This window comes from Phodopus roborovskii, unplaced genomic scaffold, assembly GCF_943737965.1.
Source record: "Phodopus roborovskii unplaced genomic scaffold, PHOROB, whole genome shotgun sequence".
Classification (NCBI taxonomy): domain Eukaryota; kingdom Metazoa; phylum Chordata; class Mammalia; order Rodentia; family Cricetidae; genus Phodopus; species Phodopus roborovskii.
The window spans coordinates 21,806,689-21,821,190 of record NW_026126549.1 but is presented as its reverse complement, the minus strand read 5'-3'; the positions used below and the strand labels follow the sequence as shown (position 1 = coordinate 21,821,190).

Sequence of the window (14,502 nt, the reverse complement as noted above, 5' to 3'; positions counted from 1 at the left end):
TTATATCTCAGATTCCTCCTCCTTTCTATCGATGGTTGTTAGTGTTTGTTAGGTTTACTTTTTTTCCTTCAACACTTTCCTTTTGTTTTCTCTGCATGTGAAAATAGAAAATTTCACTTATTGTGGGTTTCAGCTCTTTGTGTACCATGGGCTACAATTCTGAGAAGAAATAGAATGGAAAAAAAAGGCCTAAGCTGATGATATAGCCTAATTTGTATTCTAGACAGGATGTCATTTCATACACAAAGAAGGAGGAGGGCAGAGGAGGTGGAGATTGTTGGCATAGTTTTCCTGTCCTTCTTTAGAGCAAAGAGACTCTTATGTCTAAGTACCTGGAGCCTTTGTGAGACCACTGTGGCCAATTTGGTATTGATACAGCAACCCCAAAGGAACTGAGTTTTCTCATGTTGAAAACTTAATCTGTACAGTTGACTGGCATTTTCTTTATCTTTACAGAAGACATGAGAAGAAGCATCTGTGTGTACCATGTGACCACACTTTCTCTGATGATCTTAACTTTGACACAAGTTACCTTTTCAGGTGAGCAATCTTGGAGGTAAAATTTTATTTTCTTAAAGCTGTAGAGAACATCATAAGAGTCATTTTTAAAACTTTCTATAAGAGTGTTTTTCTTAAATAGGAAATGTTGAGCTTGTTAGTCCAAACTACATACCATTAAAATTTATTTTCCTAAGAGGAAAAGTCAGCTTTGTTTTCTCCTTTGTAGATTCTTTTCAGCTCTATGTTTGGAACCAAACCAAATCTTCTAGTTCAAAGAAAAATGGAATGTTCTTATTATAAGTAATGTATTGTGAGAGCATGATGTCTTTTCCTAGAATAGATTGTGCATTTCCATGCAGAATTAACAATATCTTTGAAATATGACAGTAGAGGACATGACAATAAAAAGCATGGGCATTTTGTGTGAATGCTGTTGGTGTGTGTCTGGGTAATTGTTCAACAGAAACCAGTGATTTAACATAGCTCAGATCATACGTCTCCTGCCAGGTGTATCTCTTGGAAATGTTTGCCAGTTTATGGGTAGGCTCTAGAGCTTTCTTAAATGACTTTCAAAGAAAAGAAGTTTAGAAATTCAATGAAGTCTAGTTTTTCTTTCATGGATTATGCTTGTGATGTATTATCTAGGTAATCTTTGCTTCCTTTAAGACTAATGTTTGGCATTTATTGTTTCTTTCAGTTTTTATGTGTTGAACTTTAAGTTTGAAATCTACACGGAGTTAGTTTTTCTATATGCTGTAATAAATGTTCACAGTTCTATTTTTTCCACATAGAGTATATAATAGTCTCAGCATCACTTGTTGAAAAGACAGAGCTTTCTTTTCCACAGGATTGCCCTGTTACTCTTTTTTTTAAACATTTATTTCTTCATAGTTTTGTATCTCTTTGGGTTTGTAATTCTGTTTCATTATTTATCTAGTCCTATGCCAGGAAAATGCTATACTAATTTCTACAGTCTTTATTTTTGGAACTATGTAATATCTCACATACAAAGAAGTTAACAAAAAATGGCCATGGTGGGGGTGGTTATGAGATTGCTCATTAGGTAAGGAGTTTTGATCCTGTGGCTGATGACCTGAGTTCAATGCCCATAGCTCACATAGTAGAAGAACTGACTCAAGCAAGTTGTCCTCTGACCTTCACATGTGGGCTGTTTCTGGTACTAAGTAATAAATAAATAGAACCAGCATGATGGATGTTCAGTTGGCTTATGGGTAAAGTTGCTTGTCATCAGGCCTGGTGACCTAGGACTCATGGTAGAAGGAGAGAATTAACTCCTGTAAGTTGTCCTCTGGTTTCTACATGCACACTCTGTCATATTTGTACCTGCAAATGTGCATGCACATGCACATGCACACATACACACAACTACATTTGTAATTTTAAATAAACACATAAATATATTTTCAAAGAATTAAAGGAAATCAAGAAAACACCATAAAGGTGAAAACAAATAGAAACAATGAGGAAAAAAACATATTTCAAGAGAAACATTTTCCCCACTGAAATGGACATAATGAAACTAACCCAAATAATCCTTGAACATAGGATTTCAGTGATAATAATTTCATTTTAAAGAAAATTAAATATGTATTTGTACCAGTCAGTCTTAAGTCTTAACTTGACACCTAGAGTCACCTGGGAAGGGTATCTTAATGAGGAATTATCTACATCTGGTTTGCCAGTGTGTGCCTTGATTACTAATAGATGTAAGAAGACAAAGCTCTTTGTGGGTGGCACCATTCCCTAGGCAAGGCATCCTGAAAAGTATGAGAAGAGAAAGCTTACTGAAAACAAGGCAAGTAAGCAAGGACACACTTATTCTTTCTTGGATTTTGATTATTGATAGGATGCGTCTGCACAGTGTGATATTCTTCCTTGATGTCTGAGAAAAACTTAGATCAAGTAAAACCTAGAATTGTGATCCAAATAAAGCCTTTCTTCCAAAAGTTGGTTTTATGATTTTTGTTTATTTATTTATTTATTTATTTATTTATTGTGTGTGTATTGTGCAGTGTGTGTGTGTGTGTGTGTGTGTGTGTGTGTGTGTGTGTGTGTGTCATTGGTGATATTTATTACAGCAACAGAGATGAAACTCTCGAACAATATAAATTCTAGCTTGTGGAGTTTTTTTTTATAGAAGACAAAATGTTAATTCTTTGCAGATTTTGTGCACATTTTAAGTTTGAACAAATAAGTAAATATATAATGGGTCATGATAGACAATTTCTTTTTTACCAGCAAAGGAAGTTACTTTATAAAGTCCTCTAATAGTTGAAAACAAAACAGTATGCTTCCACAAAACCCAAATCATGGGAACAATTTTGAAGTAGTTTACTTTGTTTTTAAATTTTTTCCTATATAATTATTATTGTTTTTAGATGGATATTGAATAAGGTAGCTTGAAAAGTAAAACAAAAGGATGTCAAGCACAATTCCACAGATCCTTTACCCTAGCTCTCTGAAGGAAGAGGCAGGGGAATCTGTGATTTCATGATCAGCCTGGTCTACAGTGAGTTTCAGGATAGTTGGGGCCACATAGACAGACTATCTCGAAACACCAAATTTAATCAATCAATCAATTAATTGTATGACAAATCTCTACAGAGACAGATTTTCCTTTATTAGAACAATAAAGGGCAGGCATCTTTCCATAGGAAAAGAAACTGTGCACCAAGATGCAGGAGGCTTGAGGATCTTGCAGGGCAGAGAAGGGAACTTTTGGGGTGGAAAATGGCAGCTGCAGGTCTGTTTTCTGCATTCCCAAGCTGTTAATTTTCACTGAAGTTCTTGCCTGTATGTTAAGTTCCTTGTCAAGGGTTTCCCAGCTGTAGCTGCCTGAAGATAGCTTTCAGGGGGTGTGAACTTTTCTGCCAGGAATTTGTCTGCTCACCTGAAGGTTTTAGGTCATTAACCCTTCCGGATTTTACTTATGCAAGTGTTTGTATATGGAGTGTGTGTGGGAGAGGGGCTGTGCATTTGTGTGGAGGCCAGAGAACTATTTTCAGGAATCAGCTCTGTCCCTCCCACCACTCTGTACTCTGGGTTCAAGCTCAAGGCCTCAAACTTGTACAGCAGATGCTGGAACTTCCTAGGACATTTTGCCAGCTCCAATCTGAAATTAATTTTAATTAAAGCAATATGAATAAAAAGTTACATTCAAAGAACTAATATCACCCCTTTCCATTATCGTTTCTGCTCTAATCACACTCCATTTTCTTTGTATTCAATTTCAGTTCTCTGGGCTTCCTGTGTTGATTTTTATCCGGACAATATTTACACACTGTTACCCTCTAGCTGCCTACATGAAGATGGCATACTATAGATGTCTGTTTACAACTTACTTTTCCCAACTCCTGTTGACTCTTGGAAGTCCAAGGGATCATAGTTCATAGGGAACTTCCTTTCTATTGTCCAATTACATACAATTCCACTGAGTAGACACAGCAAACCACTTGGCCACTGTTCCACTGAAGTATTTCATTTTAGTGTGTAACAACAAATAGCTCAATAAACAATCTTATGCATACTAGTTTTTGTATTGTTGGATGTTGAAGCCTGCTCCAACGAGTGAGCTAGGATACCTGAGTAGGGGTGTGAGGATTAAGAAACGGCAGATAAAAGAAACAGAGACAGAAACACATGATAGATTCAGGAGGACTTCCCAGCCCATGCCTTTCAGCACCCCAGACAGCCCGGAGTTTAATTTAGAACCTGCTTATACACACATTAGATGCAAAGTAGAACAAAGAACAACATAGTCAGTAAATCATGCCCCTGCTCTATCCTTGAATCAGAGCAGGAAGGCTTGCTATCTATCATATGAGTCCCGCTAGCAGCAAGCAGCTTCATTCCCTATCTCTATGTGTCTTCTCGCCTGGCCTTCGCCAGCCTGCATCTTAAGATAATATGTTCTTTCCCATGGGCTTAATCGGAGCTTTCTCACAGCTAAGGTGACAAAAGAAGCAAGCTTGAACTCAAATGACTTGTAAATCAGAATAGGCTCCAGATGGAAACTGAGTCACTTGTGGGCTCCCACAGTTGGAGCTATATCCTCTGAAGAAATTCATTGAATTGGAAGTGATATATTAAAATGAAACTTCAAATGTAATTTTGTACCATATTGACAACTTCCTCTTCATAAACAATGCTTTTGGAGTCTCATCATTAAAGAATGAAAAACTTCTTCCACAGCAGCTGACATAATAGGTGATAAGTGATTTTTTTTAAGTATAATTTGAAATAACTCTTATCATGGAATAAGTTGAATATCTTTTACAGATTTTGCTTCTGTATCTCTGCTGTGTGTGTGTGTGCATGAATTATATATGCATGTATATTACCTATTCCGAAATTGACTTCTTCATTATTTTATTACATTATTTTAAATTTACTTTTGTAATATTTTATTTTGGTGAGGACAAATAGCTCAGATTATTTTACACATTGTACAAATATTCTATTATTGAACTGTATATCTAGTCCTAAATTCTGAGGTTTAATTTGGAAATTAGGAATATTTTGTTTATTTATTTATTTATTTAGGTTTTTTGAGATGGGATTTCTCTGTGTAGCTTTGGAGCCTATTCTGGCACTCATCTGTAGCCCGGACTGGCCTCGAACTCACAAAGATCCACTTGCCTCTGCCTCCCGAGTGCTGGGATTAAAGGAGTGTGCCACCACTGCCCAGCTGTAATTTAGGAATATTCATCCATGTATTTTTTAAGTACCTGAAATAGAACTATAGCAGGCCCTATCTTCATTCATTCTCCCAAGGCTGTTCCTTATCTGTAGCCACCAAGAACAACTAACTAAACCTGCTCTTAGCACCACTCTCTTGAAAGCAGGGTGCTTGTTCTACTTACTTGCCATTAACCAATGTATCCATATTAACTTAGTGTCTTAGCAGGACTTGCAGTATATATCATATGTAATTTAATGGAGTTCTGAAAACGCATATAATTACCCTAATTGTTGAAAAGGGAAACCTGGAAATAACATTATAATTCATACAACTCCAAATTGTTTTTATTTAACTGATGAATGCATTTATTGCAATGCTGGAGTTAGAACACAGAATTCACAACTCCAGACAAGCTCTCTGTAGCTTGTCACTCAGCCCAATACTCTTCACTTAATGAGGCAGCAAATTTGCAATGAAGTATGCACTGTAAGAATTGTATACAGAATAGATAAATAGATTGATAGAGCAGTACATAAAAGAATATCACTTAAAGTTCTGTTGCTGTAATTTGCTTATGTAGCTTTATGCATGAGTGACTAGTGGGTGAGATCATATCCCTTCATGACTATTCTTTATATATATGTATGTGTGTATATATATATATATATATATATATACTTTTATTACATATATGTATGTGACAATGATAATTAAGGAAGAGGTCATTAATTTGAGAAGGATTGGAGCAGGCATAGAGGAGATGTAGAGAAGAGAGAAGAGATAAAGACATAGATGTCTTTTGTTTTTGGCAGCATGACTATTCTTTTGACTCATTGTGTTTGTATTTTATTTGCAGCACTTATCAAATCACGCAATCTTTCTACCTGGCCTAAGGTAAACAAATTCCTCAGTTTTAGATTCTCCTTCTAATCTGATTACTCTTCTCAAAGGTGTCTAAACCTTCACATAAGTGAAGTGCATTGACAGATTTTCACATGGCTTTGATTAGACACACATCTTAATCTCTCCATGCTGGACTTCCTCCCATGTAGACTAATCCTGATAACATACTAACATATTTTAGTAAATGTTATAGTAACACATGTGCACACACACACACACACACACACCGATTAGACATAGCTCAGCATTTAGTGAAATAATAACCATTCCTTGCTCAGTCACAAAGTCACAAATGTCACTTATCTCTTGCCTACAAAGACATTCCTTTTTCTTAGAAACTGCATGGAAACCCTGTCCTCTCTAAGTTCACAAACACATAATGAGTAAAGGTATCTACTCATTAACTTCTTATTCAATAGCATACTGGAATGGAGACAAGGTCAAAGGAAAACTGCACTTGGGGTTTAGCAGGGATTCTATTATGATTATCATTCAATGATTATAGGATACATGGGGGTCATTACATTACAAAGGAACAAAAACCCACCTGATGGAAGTTCAGAAGACAGGAAATCCTTAAACATTCAGCTAGAAGGGTTGGAAGTGAAAGGCAATCTATAAATGGGGAAAAATAAACTCTTATTCCTGTCATGTTTATGTTTCCAGCCCCCATGCAAAATGTATTATCCAATAGATCCTGGATATGAAGCAAACTGTCCAGATGTGGTAGCATTTGTTTGCGCTACAAATGGCTTAACATACAAGAATGAGTGCTTCTTTTGTATTGATCGGTGGTAAGTTCAAAACAAAATATAATTTGCTTCAAGGTACAAAACACTATGTTGAAATTTTTCATGGCACATCAGTGTAATCAACACATAGATCAGGCATGTGTAAAGTATGACATGGCAACAGGAATGGAGAAGATGGGCACACATGGAATTGTAGAAACATCTCCCACTTTAGGACTTCATTTAGAAGATAGTGAAAGCACATTTAAGAGCAACATCCACTTTAAGGAACTAACTTTCTGTCTCCTTTCTTTAGGGAATTCGGTCCTCATATTGCATTTGTCAAATATGGAAAGTGTACCTAGCAGCTAATGGAACACCTTCACTTGTTAGTTCTTTCCACTACTTCATTCTGGAAATTATTTCTTTGCAAATTTGAGGCGTTTAACTTGCAGACTACACACATGCTTGTGCCCCACCCAAATTTCAAACCAAATGGAAAACAAAGGAATCCAAATAATGGAAAAAAATGTCATATTTGTTGCAAATAAACACCTTAATACATGAAATGATTGCTATTCATTACTGTAAACTGATAGTTTAAAGTCAGCTTCCATGTGGAGAGATGTATAATCTGTCAGTCCAGTGAGATTACTACTTGCCTATTGAATTAAAATCAGCAGGTCTCTCTCTCTCTCTGTCAGGCAAGCTTTGTGCCACTAGTTTCACTTACAGCCAAAGAGAAAACATCCTTCCCATGAAAGCTAGACTACAGAGAAGGAGGTCATGTGGTTACCCAGACTTAGCACTAGCTTTCAAAATCTCTAAATCATTCCTCCCTCTCTTTGACTGGACTCTAGGAGCTTGGCCCAGAGAGATGATATAAGCAAAGGGCTCAAGACTATAATGGGAAACCCACAGAAACAGCTGACCCGCGCTAGTGGGAGCTCGCAGACTCTGGACTGGAAGCTGGAGGAACCTGCATAGAACTGAACTAGGCCCTCTGAATGTGGGTGACAGCTGTGTGGCTTGGGCAGTTTATGGGTCCACTGGCATGGGACCAGGATTTATCTCTAGTCTGTGAACTGGCCTTTTGGAGCCCATTCCCTGTGGAGGGATACCTTGCTCAGTCTAGATACAGAGGGGAGGGCCTTGGTCCTGCCTCAACATGATGTGACAGACTTTGTTGACTTCCCGTGGGAAACCTCACCCTCTCTGAGGAGTGGATGGGGGTAGGAGGAAAGATGTAGGGAACAGGAAGAGGAAGGGGAGGGAGAACTGGGATTGGCATGTACAATTTAAAACAAACAAACAAACAAACAGTGTTACAGTTCCCATGGTTAGAGGATTAAAACACCAGTGAGAGATGAGGAGTGGAGGAGTGTCACCCTATGAACGCTTCTTACTCAGAGGAAGAAAGAATGGGAGTGTGGAAGTGAGATCAGAACTCTCCCCTCGGTTTTGCTACGGACTGTTTAATTTAGCATCATGCCACTGTCCTTGGCCCTACAGAAGGATGATCTGTTCAGCTTAACTAACTCTCACCTTAAACAAGATGTATGTCCTTATCAAAACCAACTGCTCTTTCACTCGGCAGTGATAAAGGTGAAGGCTGTTAAAGGGTGATTCTCAGCCTTCCTACTGCTGTGACCCCTTAGTACAGTTGCTCATGTTGTGGCAACCCCCCCAGACATAATATTATTTCATTGTTACTTTATAATTGTAACTTTTCTACTGTTATGAATCATAATGTTAAGTATCTGATATGCAGAATATATGATTTGTGAACCCTGTGAAAGGGTTATTTTAGAACCCACAGGTTGAGAACCACTGCTGTGAGCTTCTTACTTATAAAAGAAATAACCCACCACCTAGCAATGAGTGTTGCTAGTGGCTCACTTAGAACCTAAGGCCTTAAGAATATCATTGACAGAGCATCTCTTACTTTTGTCTAAATAGCATTCATCCAGAATCCAGAATCTTAAGCTGGGTGTTGGTGATTTTAATGAAAAATACTCCACATTGTCTCAGGCACTTGAATACCTGGTCTGAAGATGCTGGTGATATTTGGCAAGGTCTGAGAGACGTGTAGCCTTCTTGAAAGAAGTGTGTCACTAGAAGTGGGCTTTGAGAGATGAAGGCCTCACCTACTGTTACTATGTTCTTTCTGCTTTGTGCTTGTGGTTCAAGATGGGAGATCTCAACTCAGTGTTCCAGCTGTCATGACTGCCACCACTCTTGCTGACTCCCCATGATGTCCCTCTGAAACCATAAGCCCTTAGAAACTTTTTCTTCTATATGTTGCCTTGGTCATCATGTTTTATCACAGCAATAGAAAAATAAACAATGCAATGAGCATGGTGGCACACACCTTTAAATCCCAGCACTCAGGAAGCAGGAGTAGACAGCTGTTTATGAGATTGAAGTCAGTCTGCTCCTTATAGCGAATTAACATTCAGCTAGGGCTACATAGCAAGACATTCTTTAAACAACAAAACAAAACAAAAAAAAAACACAACAGCAACAAAAACAAATCAATAAAATAATTATCCTTTTTACCATTAACCTTTTTGGTGGGCTAATTCAACCCTCAGCCTTATGTCTTCAGTCTGTTGGCTCCATGGTTAGAAGTAGAACACAAACCTATACATGGAAATCACCTGGCCACAGGTATCAGACTTGGGAGCAGCATCTGCTTTAATAGAGCCATTGGTATTTTATATTTTACCTAGACAGACTGTGGCAAAGAGAACCACTTTCTCCTGGGTACACACCTAAAAACTCCCTCAGAACCACAGTTAACTCATGAGAACAAATGAGACTCCTCAATGAAACAAAACTACAGGAAATAGAGAGAATTGGAAGGAAATGAAATTACCTCCCATTTAGATCCATTTTTAAAGCCATGCCTCAACCAGATCTGCTGATTTTGACATTTACATGTAATAGTCATTTCCCTTTCTTTTTTACACAAAGAGCATTACATTTTCTCTTCTGCGAGACAACACAAATGATGTGTTGAAGAGCATATCTAAAGAAAAAGTTGAATCCCTGAACCTTTCATTTTAGAAAGATTCTTTCCCAAAAGTTACCTGTATTGGAAGCCAAAGTCTTCTCACGGGCCACAAAGGCAGTATCGTCATTCTATTTCAGTCATGTCTTATATATACAAAATCCATGGCAGCAAGTGAAAGCCATCTTACTCCCACACAAAAAAATATTTAAGATTCAGAGTTATGATATCTCCTATAGCAGCAAGTTCAGAAGACTATTTTACAAGAGAGCAGCAGACCAGCCCTATCTCCACCTGGGGAGAGCTTTCAACAGCGACTTGTCACAGTCTTCCTTCACATTCTGTTATTATTTGATACCTATTCCACTGTGTCTCCTTTTCTATCGTTACCTTCAGGCACAAATGTATGCACTGTGTTTCCCAGATCCATTGCTGTGTGGTAAACAAGTTTACCAATACTTTTATCCTTGTCATAAAATGCTACTCATGGACTGGAAAAGTAGCTCTGTCTGTCAAAGAGCCTGTCTAGAATCCACAGAGCCCCGGATTAAACCTTCAACCCCGAATAAACAAAGAGTGGCAGTATACACCTGCAATCCCAGCATCAAGCTGAGGACCAGAACTTCAAGATGATATCAGCTATATAGTGAGTTGGAATCTATCCTGGGATACATGAGAACTTGTCAAAACAAACAAACAAACAAACAAACACTATGTGTACTTCCTTCCCCTAACTGACACTACTCTTTGCCTGAAATACACTTTTGTTGCTGGGTTAGTAGAGAATGGAATGATCATTATCCTTCAAGATTGGCTGAGACAGTTTCCAGTTCATTTCTAGAAATGCTATGTTAAATACTTAACATTTTAATCAATCCCCTTTTCACAATGCATTCCTATTACCCAGACACTAGCCATTCATTACCTAACATATCCCAGGGATTTTCTACTCAAACATATAGCCTTCTTTGTATGCCATTGACCCAAGCAATGTTAATATACACCGCATACAGAACACCAAATAGACAGGGTCAGAAAATAAATTCCACATGACATATAATTAAACACCAAATGTACAAAACAAAATATTAAAAGCTACAAGGGAAAAGATCAAGTCACTTATAAGGGCAGGGCCATTAGAACAGCACCTGATTTTTCAACAGAGAGACTAAAAGCTAGAAAGGCCTGTATAGATGCTCTGTACACTGTGAGACACAGATGCCAGTCCACCAAAAGTATCAATTGCAATAGGCAGAGAATAAAAAACCATTCCACAATAAATCTGAATTTATCCACCTATTAATCTATCTACTGGTACTGCTCTACAGAAGGCACTAGAAGGAAACTTTAGTCTAAAGAGATTAACTCTACCAAGAGGAAAAATGAATAAATAACATAAGAACAGTATATGAAAAGAAAAGGAAAGACACCAACACCACAACATCAAAATAACAGGAATCGATAAATACTATTCATTAATAAGTCTCAATATGATGATCTCACATACTAATAAACTGTATTATAAATTAGAATCCATCTTTCTGCTGCATCCAGGAAACATCTAACCATCAAGGATAGACATCACCTCAGGGTAAAAGGATAGACAAAGGGACAAAGTTATTCTAAGCAAGTGGAATCAAGGAGCAAGTAGGAATGGATATATATATATATATATATATATATATATATATATATATATATATATATATGGTGTGTATGTGTGTGTGTGTGTGTGTGTGTGTGTGTGTATCTCAAACCAAAATCAATCAGAAGAGATAGGGATGAACACTGCATATTTATTAAAGGAAAAGACTCACCAAAAGGATATTGGAATTCTAAACTTTATGTACCAGACACAAAAGAACCCAAATTCATATAAGAAGCATTGCTACAGCTAAAACAACATATTGACCGTAATAGTGATGATGGAAAACATCGCCAGCTCCCACCAATGGACAGTTCATCCAGACAAAAACTAAAGAAAAAAAATAACCCTGGGATTAAATGTCACCATAAATCAAAGAGCCTAACAGATACCATAGATTTCAAGAGAAACTGACTCTAGAAAATTGTTCAGAGACCTACAAGACTGACCCCAACTAACAATGTGAGCAACAGTGGAAAGGCTACTATAAATGCCCTTCCCTGATAATGAGATTGATGACTAACTTATCCACCATCATAGAGCCCTCATCTAGTAGCTGATGGAAACAGAAGCAGATACTCACAGCTAACTAAACACTGAGCCGAACTGGAATCAAGATGCAGAGAGGGAGGACAAGAACAGGCTATAGAAACCCACAGATACAACTGACCTAAACAAGGAGGAGCTAACAGGCCCCCAGACTGATAGCTGGGAATCCAGCATTGGACCCACTCGGACCCCCTGAACATGGGTCTCAGAAGGTCTGGGCAATCTTAGGGGCCTCTGACAGTGGAACCAGGATGTATCTCTGGCACACAAAAGGACTTTGGGAGCACATTCCCCATGGAGGGATACTCCCTTAACTTAGAGGAAGGAGGGAGGGCCTAGTCCCTACTCCAAATGACTTGACAGATTTAGATGACCACCCCCAGGGCATCACCCTACATGTGGAGTGGGGAGGATGGGAAGGGAGGGTGGTCAGAGTGCAGGTGAGGGTGGAAGAGAGGGAGGGAGGGGGGAAGAAGGGATAGGAAGGGAACTGGGACCGATATGTAAAATAAAAATAAAAAATAAATTAATATTAAAAGAAATAATAATAATAAATAATAGTAATAATAAAACACTAAAGAATATACTTTCTTCTTAGCAGCTCATGGAACTTTCTCCAAAATTGACCACATCTTAGGATACAAAGAAAGTCTCAACAGATAAAAGAAAATTGGGGTAACACCCTGCATTCTGTTTGATCACCACAGATTAAAGCTAGATATCAACAACAACAGATAAAGGAGAAAGCTTACAAACTCATGGAAACTGAACAACTCACTACTGAATGAAAATTAGATAAAGACAGAAATCAAGAAGGAAATTTTTTAAAGAAGTAAATTAAAATTAAAATTTGTTAAGAATTAAATGAAAGTGAAAACACAAAATACCCAAACATGTGACAACATGAAGCAGTTCTAGAAGTGCATAGCATTAAGTGACCACATTTAAAAGGTCTGAAAAGACCTTCTATTAATTATCTAGACCTCATATTAATTACATACTTGACAGCTCTACAAAAATAAGAATAAATAATAATAAAAAAGAGCAGATGGGATAAATACTCAAACTCAGGGTTGAAATAAATGAAATAGAAACAAACAAGCAAACAGATAATACAAAGACTCAATGGAACATAGAGTTGGTTTTTTGAGAAATTCAACAAGATTAACATACCTTTAGCTAAGTTAATCAAAAGATAGGGAATCCAATTTAATAAAATTAGAGATAAAATGTAGATGTTACAATAGTCGAATTTCAGAGAATAGTAATGACATACTTTAAAAAAAAATTGCACTCCACCAAACTGAAAACCTGAAATGACAGAATTTCTGGATCTATATGACCTACAAAGTTAAATCAAAATCAAATAAATGATTTAAACAGGCTGATAACCCCTAGTGAAATAATAGAGTAATGTAAAACCTTCTGGCCTACTATTCTATGGATATAGACTGTGTGCTTTGTTTAACTTCTCCAAGCAATTCTAATACTGACATGTATCAACAAATCTTTAGACTGGGCTCCCCACTTTTACATATGTTCAACAAGATAGTGCAGAATGGAAAAATCAAAGAACAGGGGGAATGGCACTGGGAATATTGCCTCTTTAAGAGTGGAATTGTTCTCAAATGAGGATTCTAACTTGGATAATAAAAATAGCAAACAACAAGACACGTTCTCATGAGTTCTTCATCTTTAGATGTTGCCTATTCGGGAGATTTCACAAGCTTCCTTCTCTCACTTGGCCAATCCTGCCTCCTAGACTCCTCACAGCTTCTGGGCTGAGGCTCTAAATGTATTCTCCTGTATCCTAAATATGCACACCCAGTCAGCTCACGCATCCTCTGTGGCTTCAGCGTTTGTTTGCATCACTTATTCTGGCTTTATTTACCATCCTCACCATCCAGTCTCTTGTGCTGCTCTTACTCGGTTGGTGACTCCCTCACTTCAAGTCCACTTTTCTTCCTTTGTCCTAGTTGCCATTTTACAGAGCTCTGGAGTGGGCATCTGTTAGGTTACCTCTATTCCCAAGCATCTTCATTTCTTCTTATTTCTCTTCTTCATTTGCTGGCTGTTTGTAAATAGGCAGCAGCTCCTGCTCTTTGGTCCTTTTTACATAGATGTCTGACCCTAGTAAATATGATTTGTCTTCCTAAAAATGATTGCAAAACTGCCATTGTCTCTCCATGCCTCTAGCTTGGGTGGTTTGGCTTGCCAAGTCTAGAACTTCAAGTGTGGGGATGTTGGAATGTTACAGGTCCAGAGCCTAGTTACAACTCATCTTTGGCTACCTACACTTACATACCTTAATAGCAATCTCTTGTCCACTTATGTGTTGGCTAACAGGTAAAAAAAATATATATCTTTGGACAAAACCCCTCTTTACACCATCTGCAAGACTAAGAATGCCATCAGAGAGCATGTGATGTCGCTGGAACACTTTTCTCTACTTTGCTTC

The 14,502-nt window shown here is 37.7% G+C and overlaps 1 protein-coding gene across 1 annotated transcript; it reads left to right on the top strand.

Annotated features, from left to right (window-relative positions):
• The first annotated feature begins 435 nt into the window (after positions 1 to 435).
• Positions 436 to 7,824, top strand: Spink13 (serine peptidase inhibitor Kazal type 13). Its single transcript, XM_051201194.1, has 4 exons — positions 436 to 540; positions 6,060 to 6,097; positions 6,773 to 6,900; positions 7,698 to 7,824. The coding sequence occupies exons 1-4, from the start codon at positions 462 to 464 to the stop codon at positions 7,822 to 7,824; spliced, it is 372 nt and encodes a 123-aa protein (XP_051057151.1). The 5' UTR covers positions 436 to 461.
• Positions 7,825 to 14,502: the final 6,678 nt, after the last annotated feature.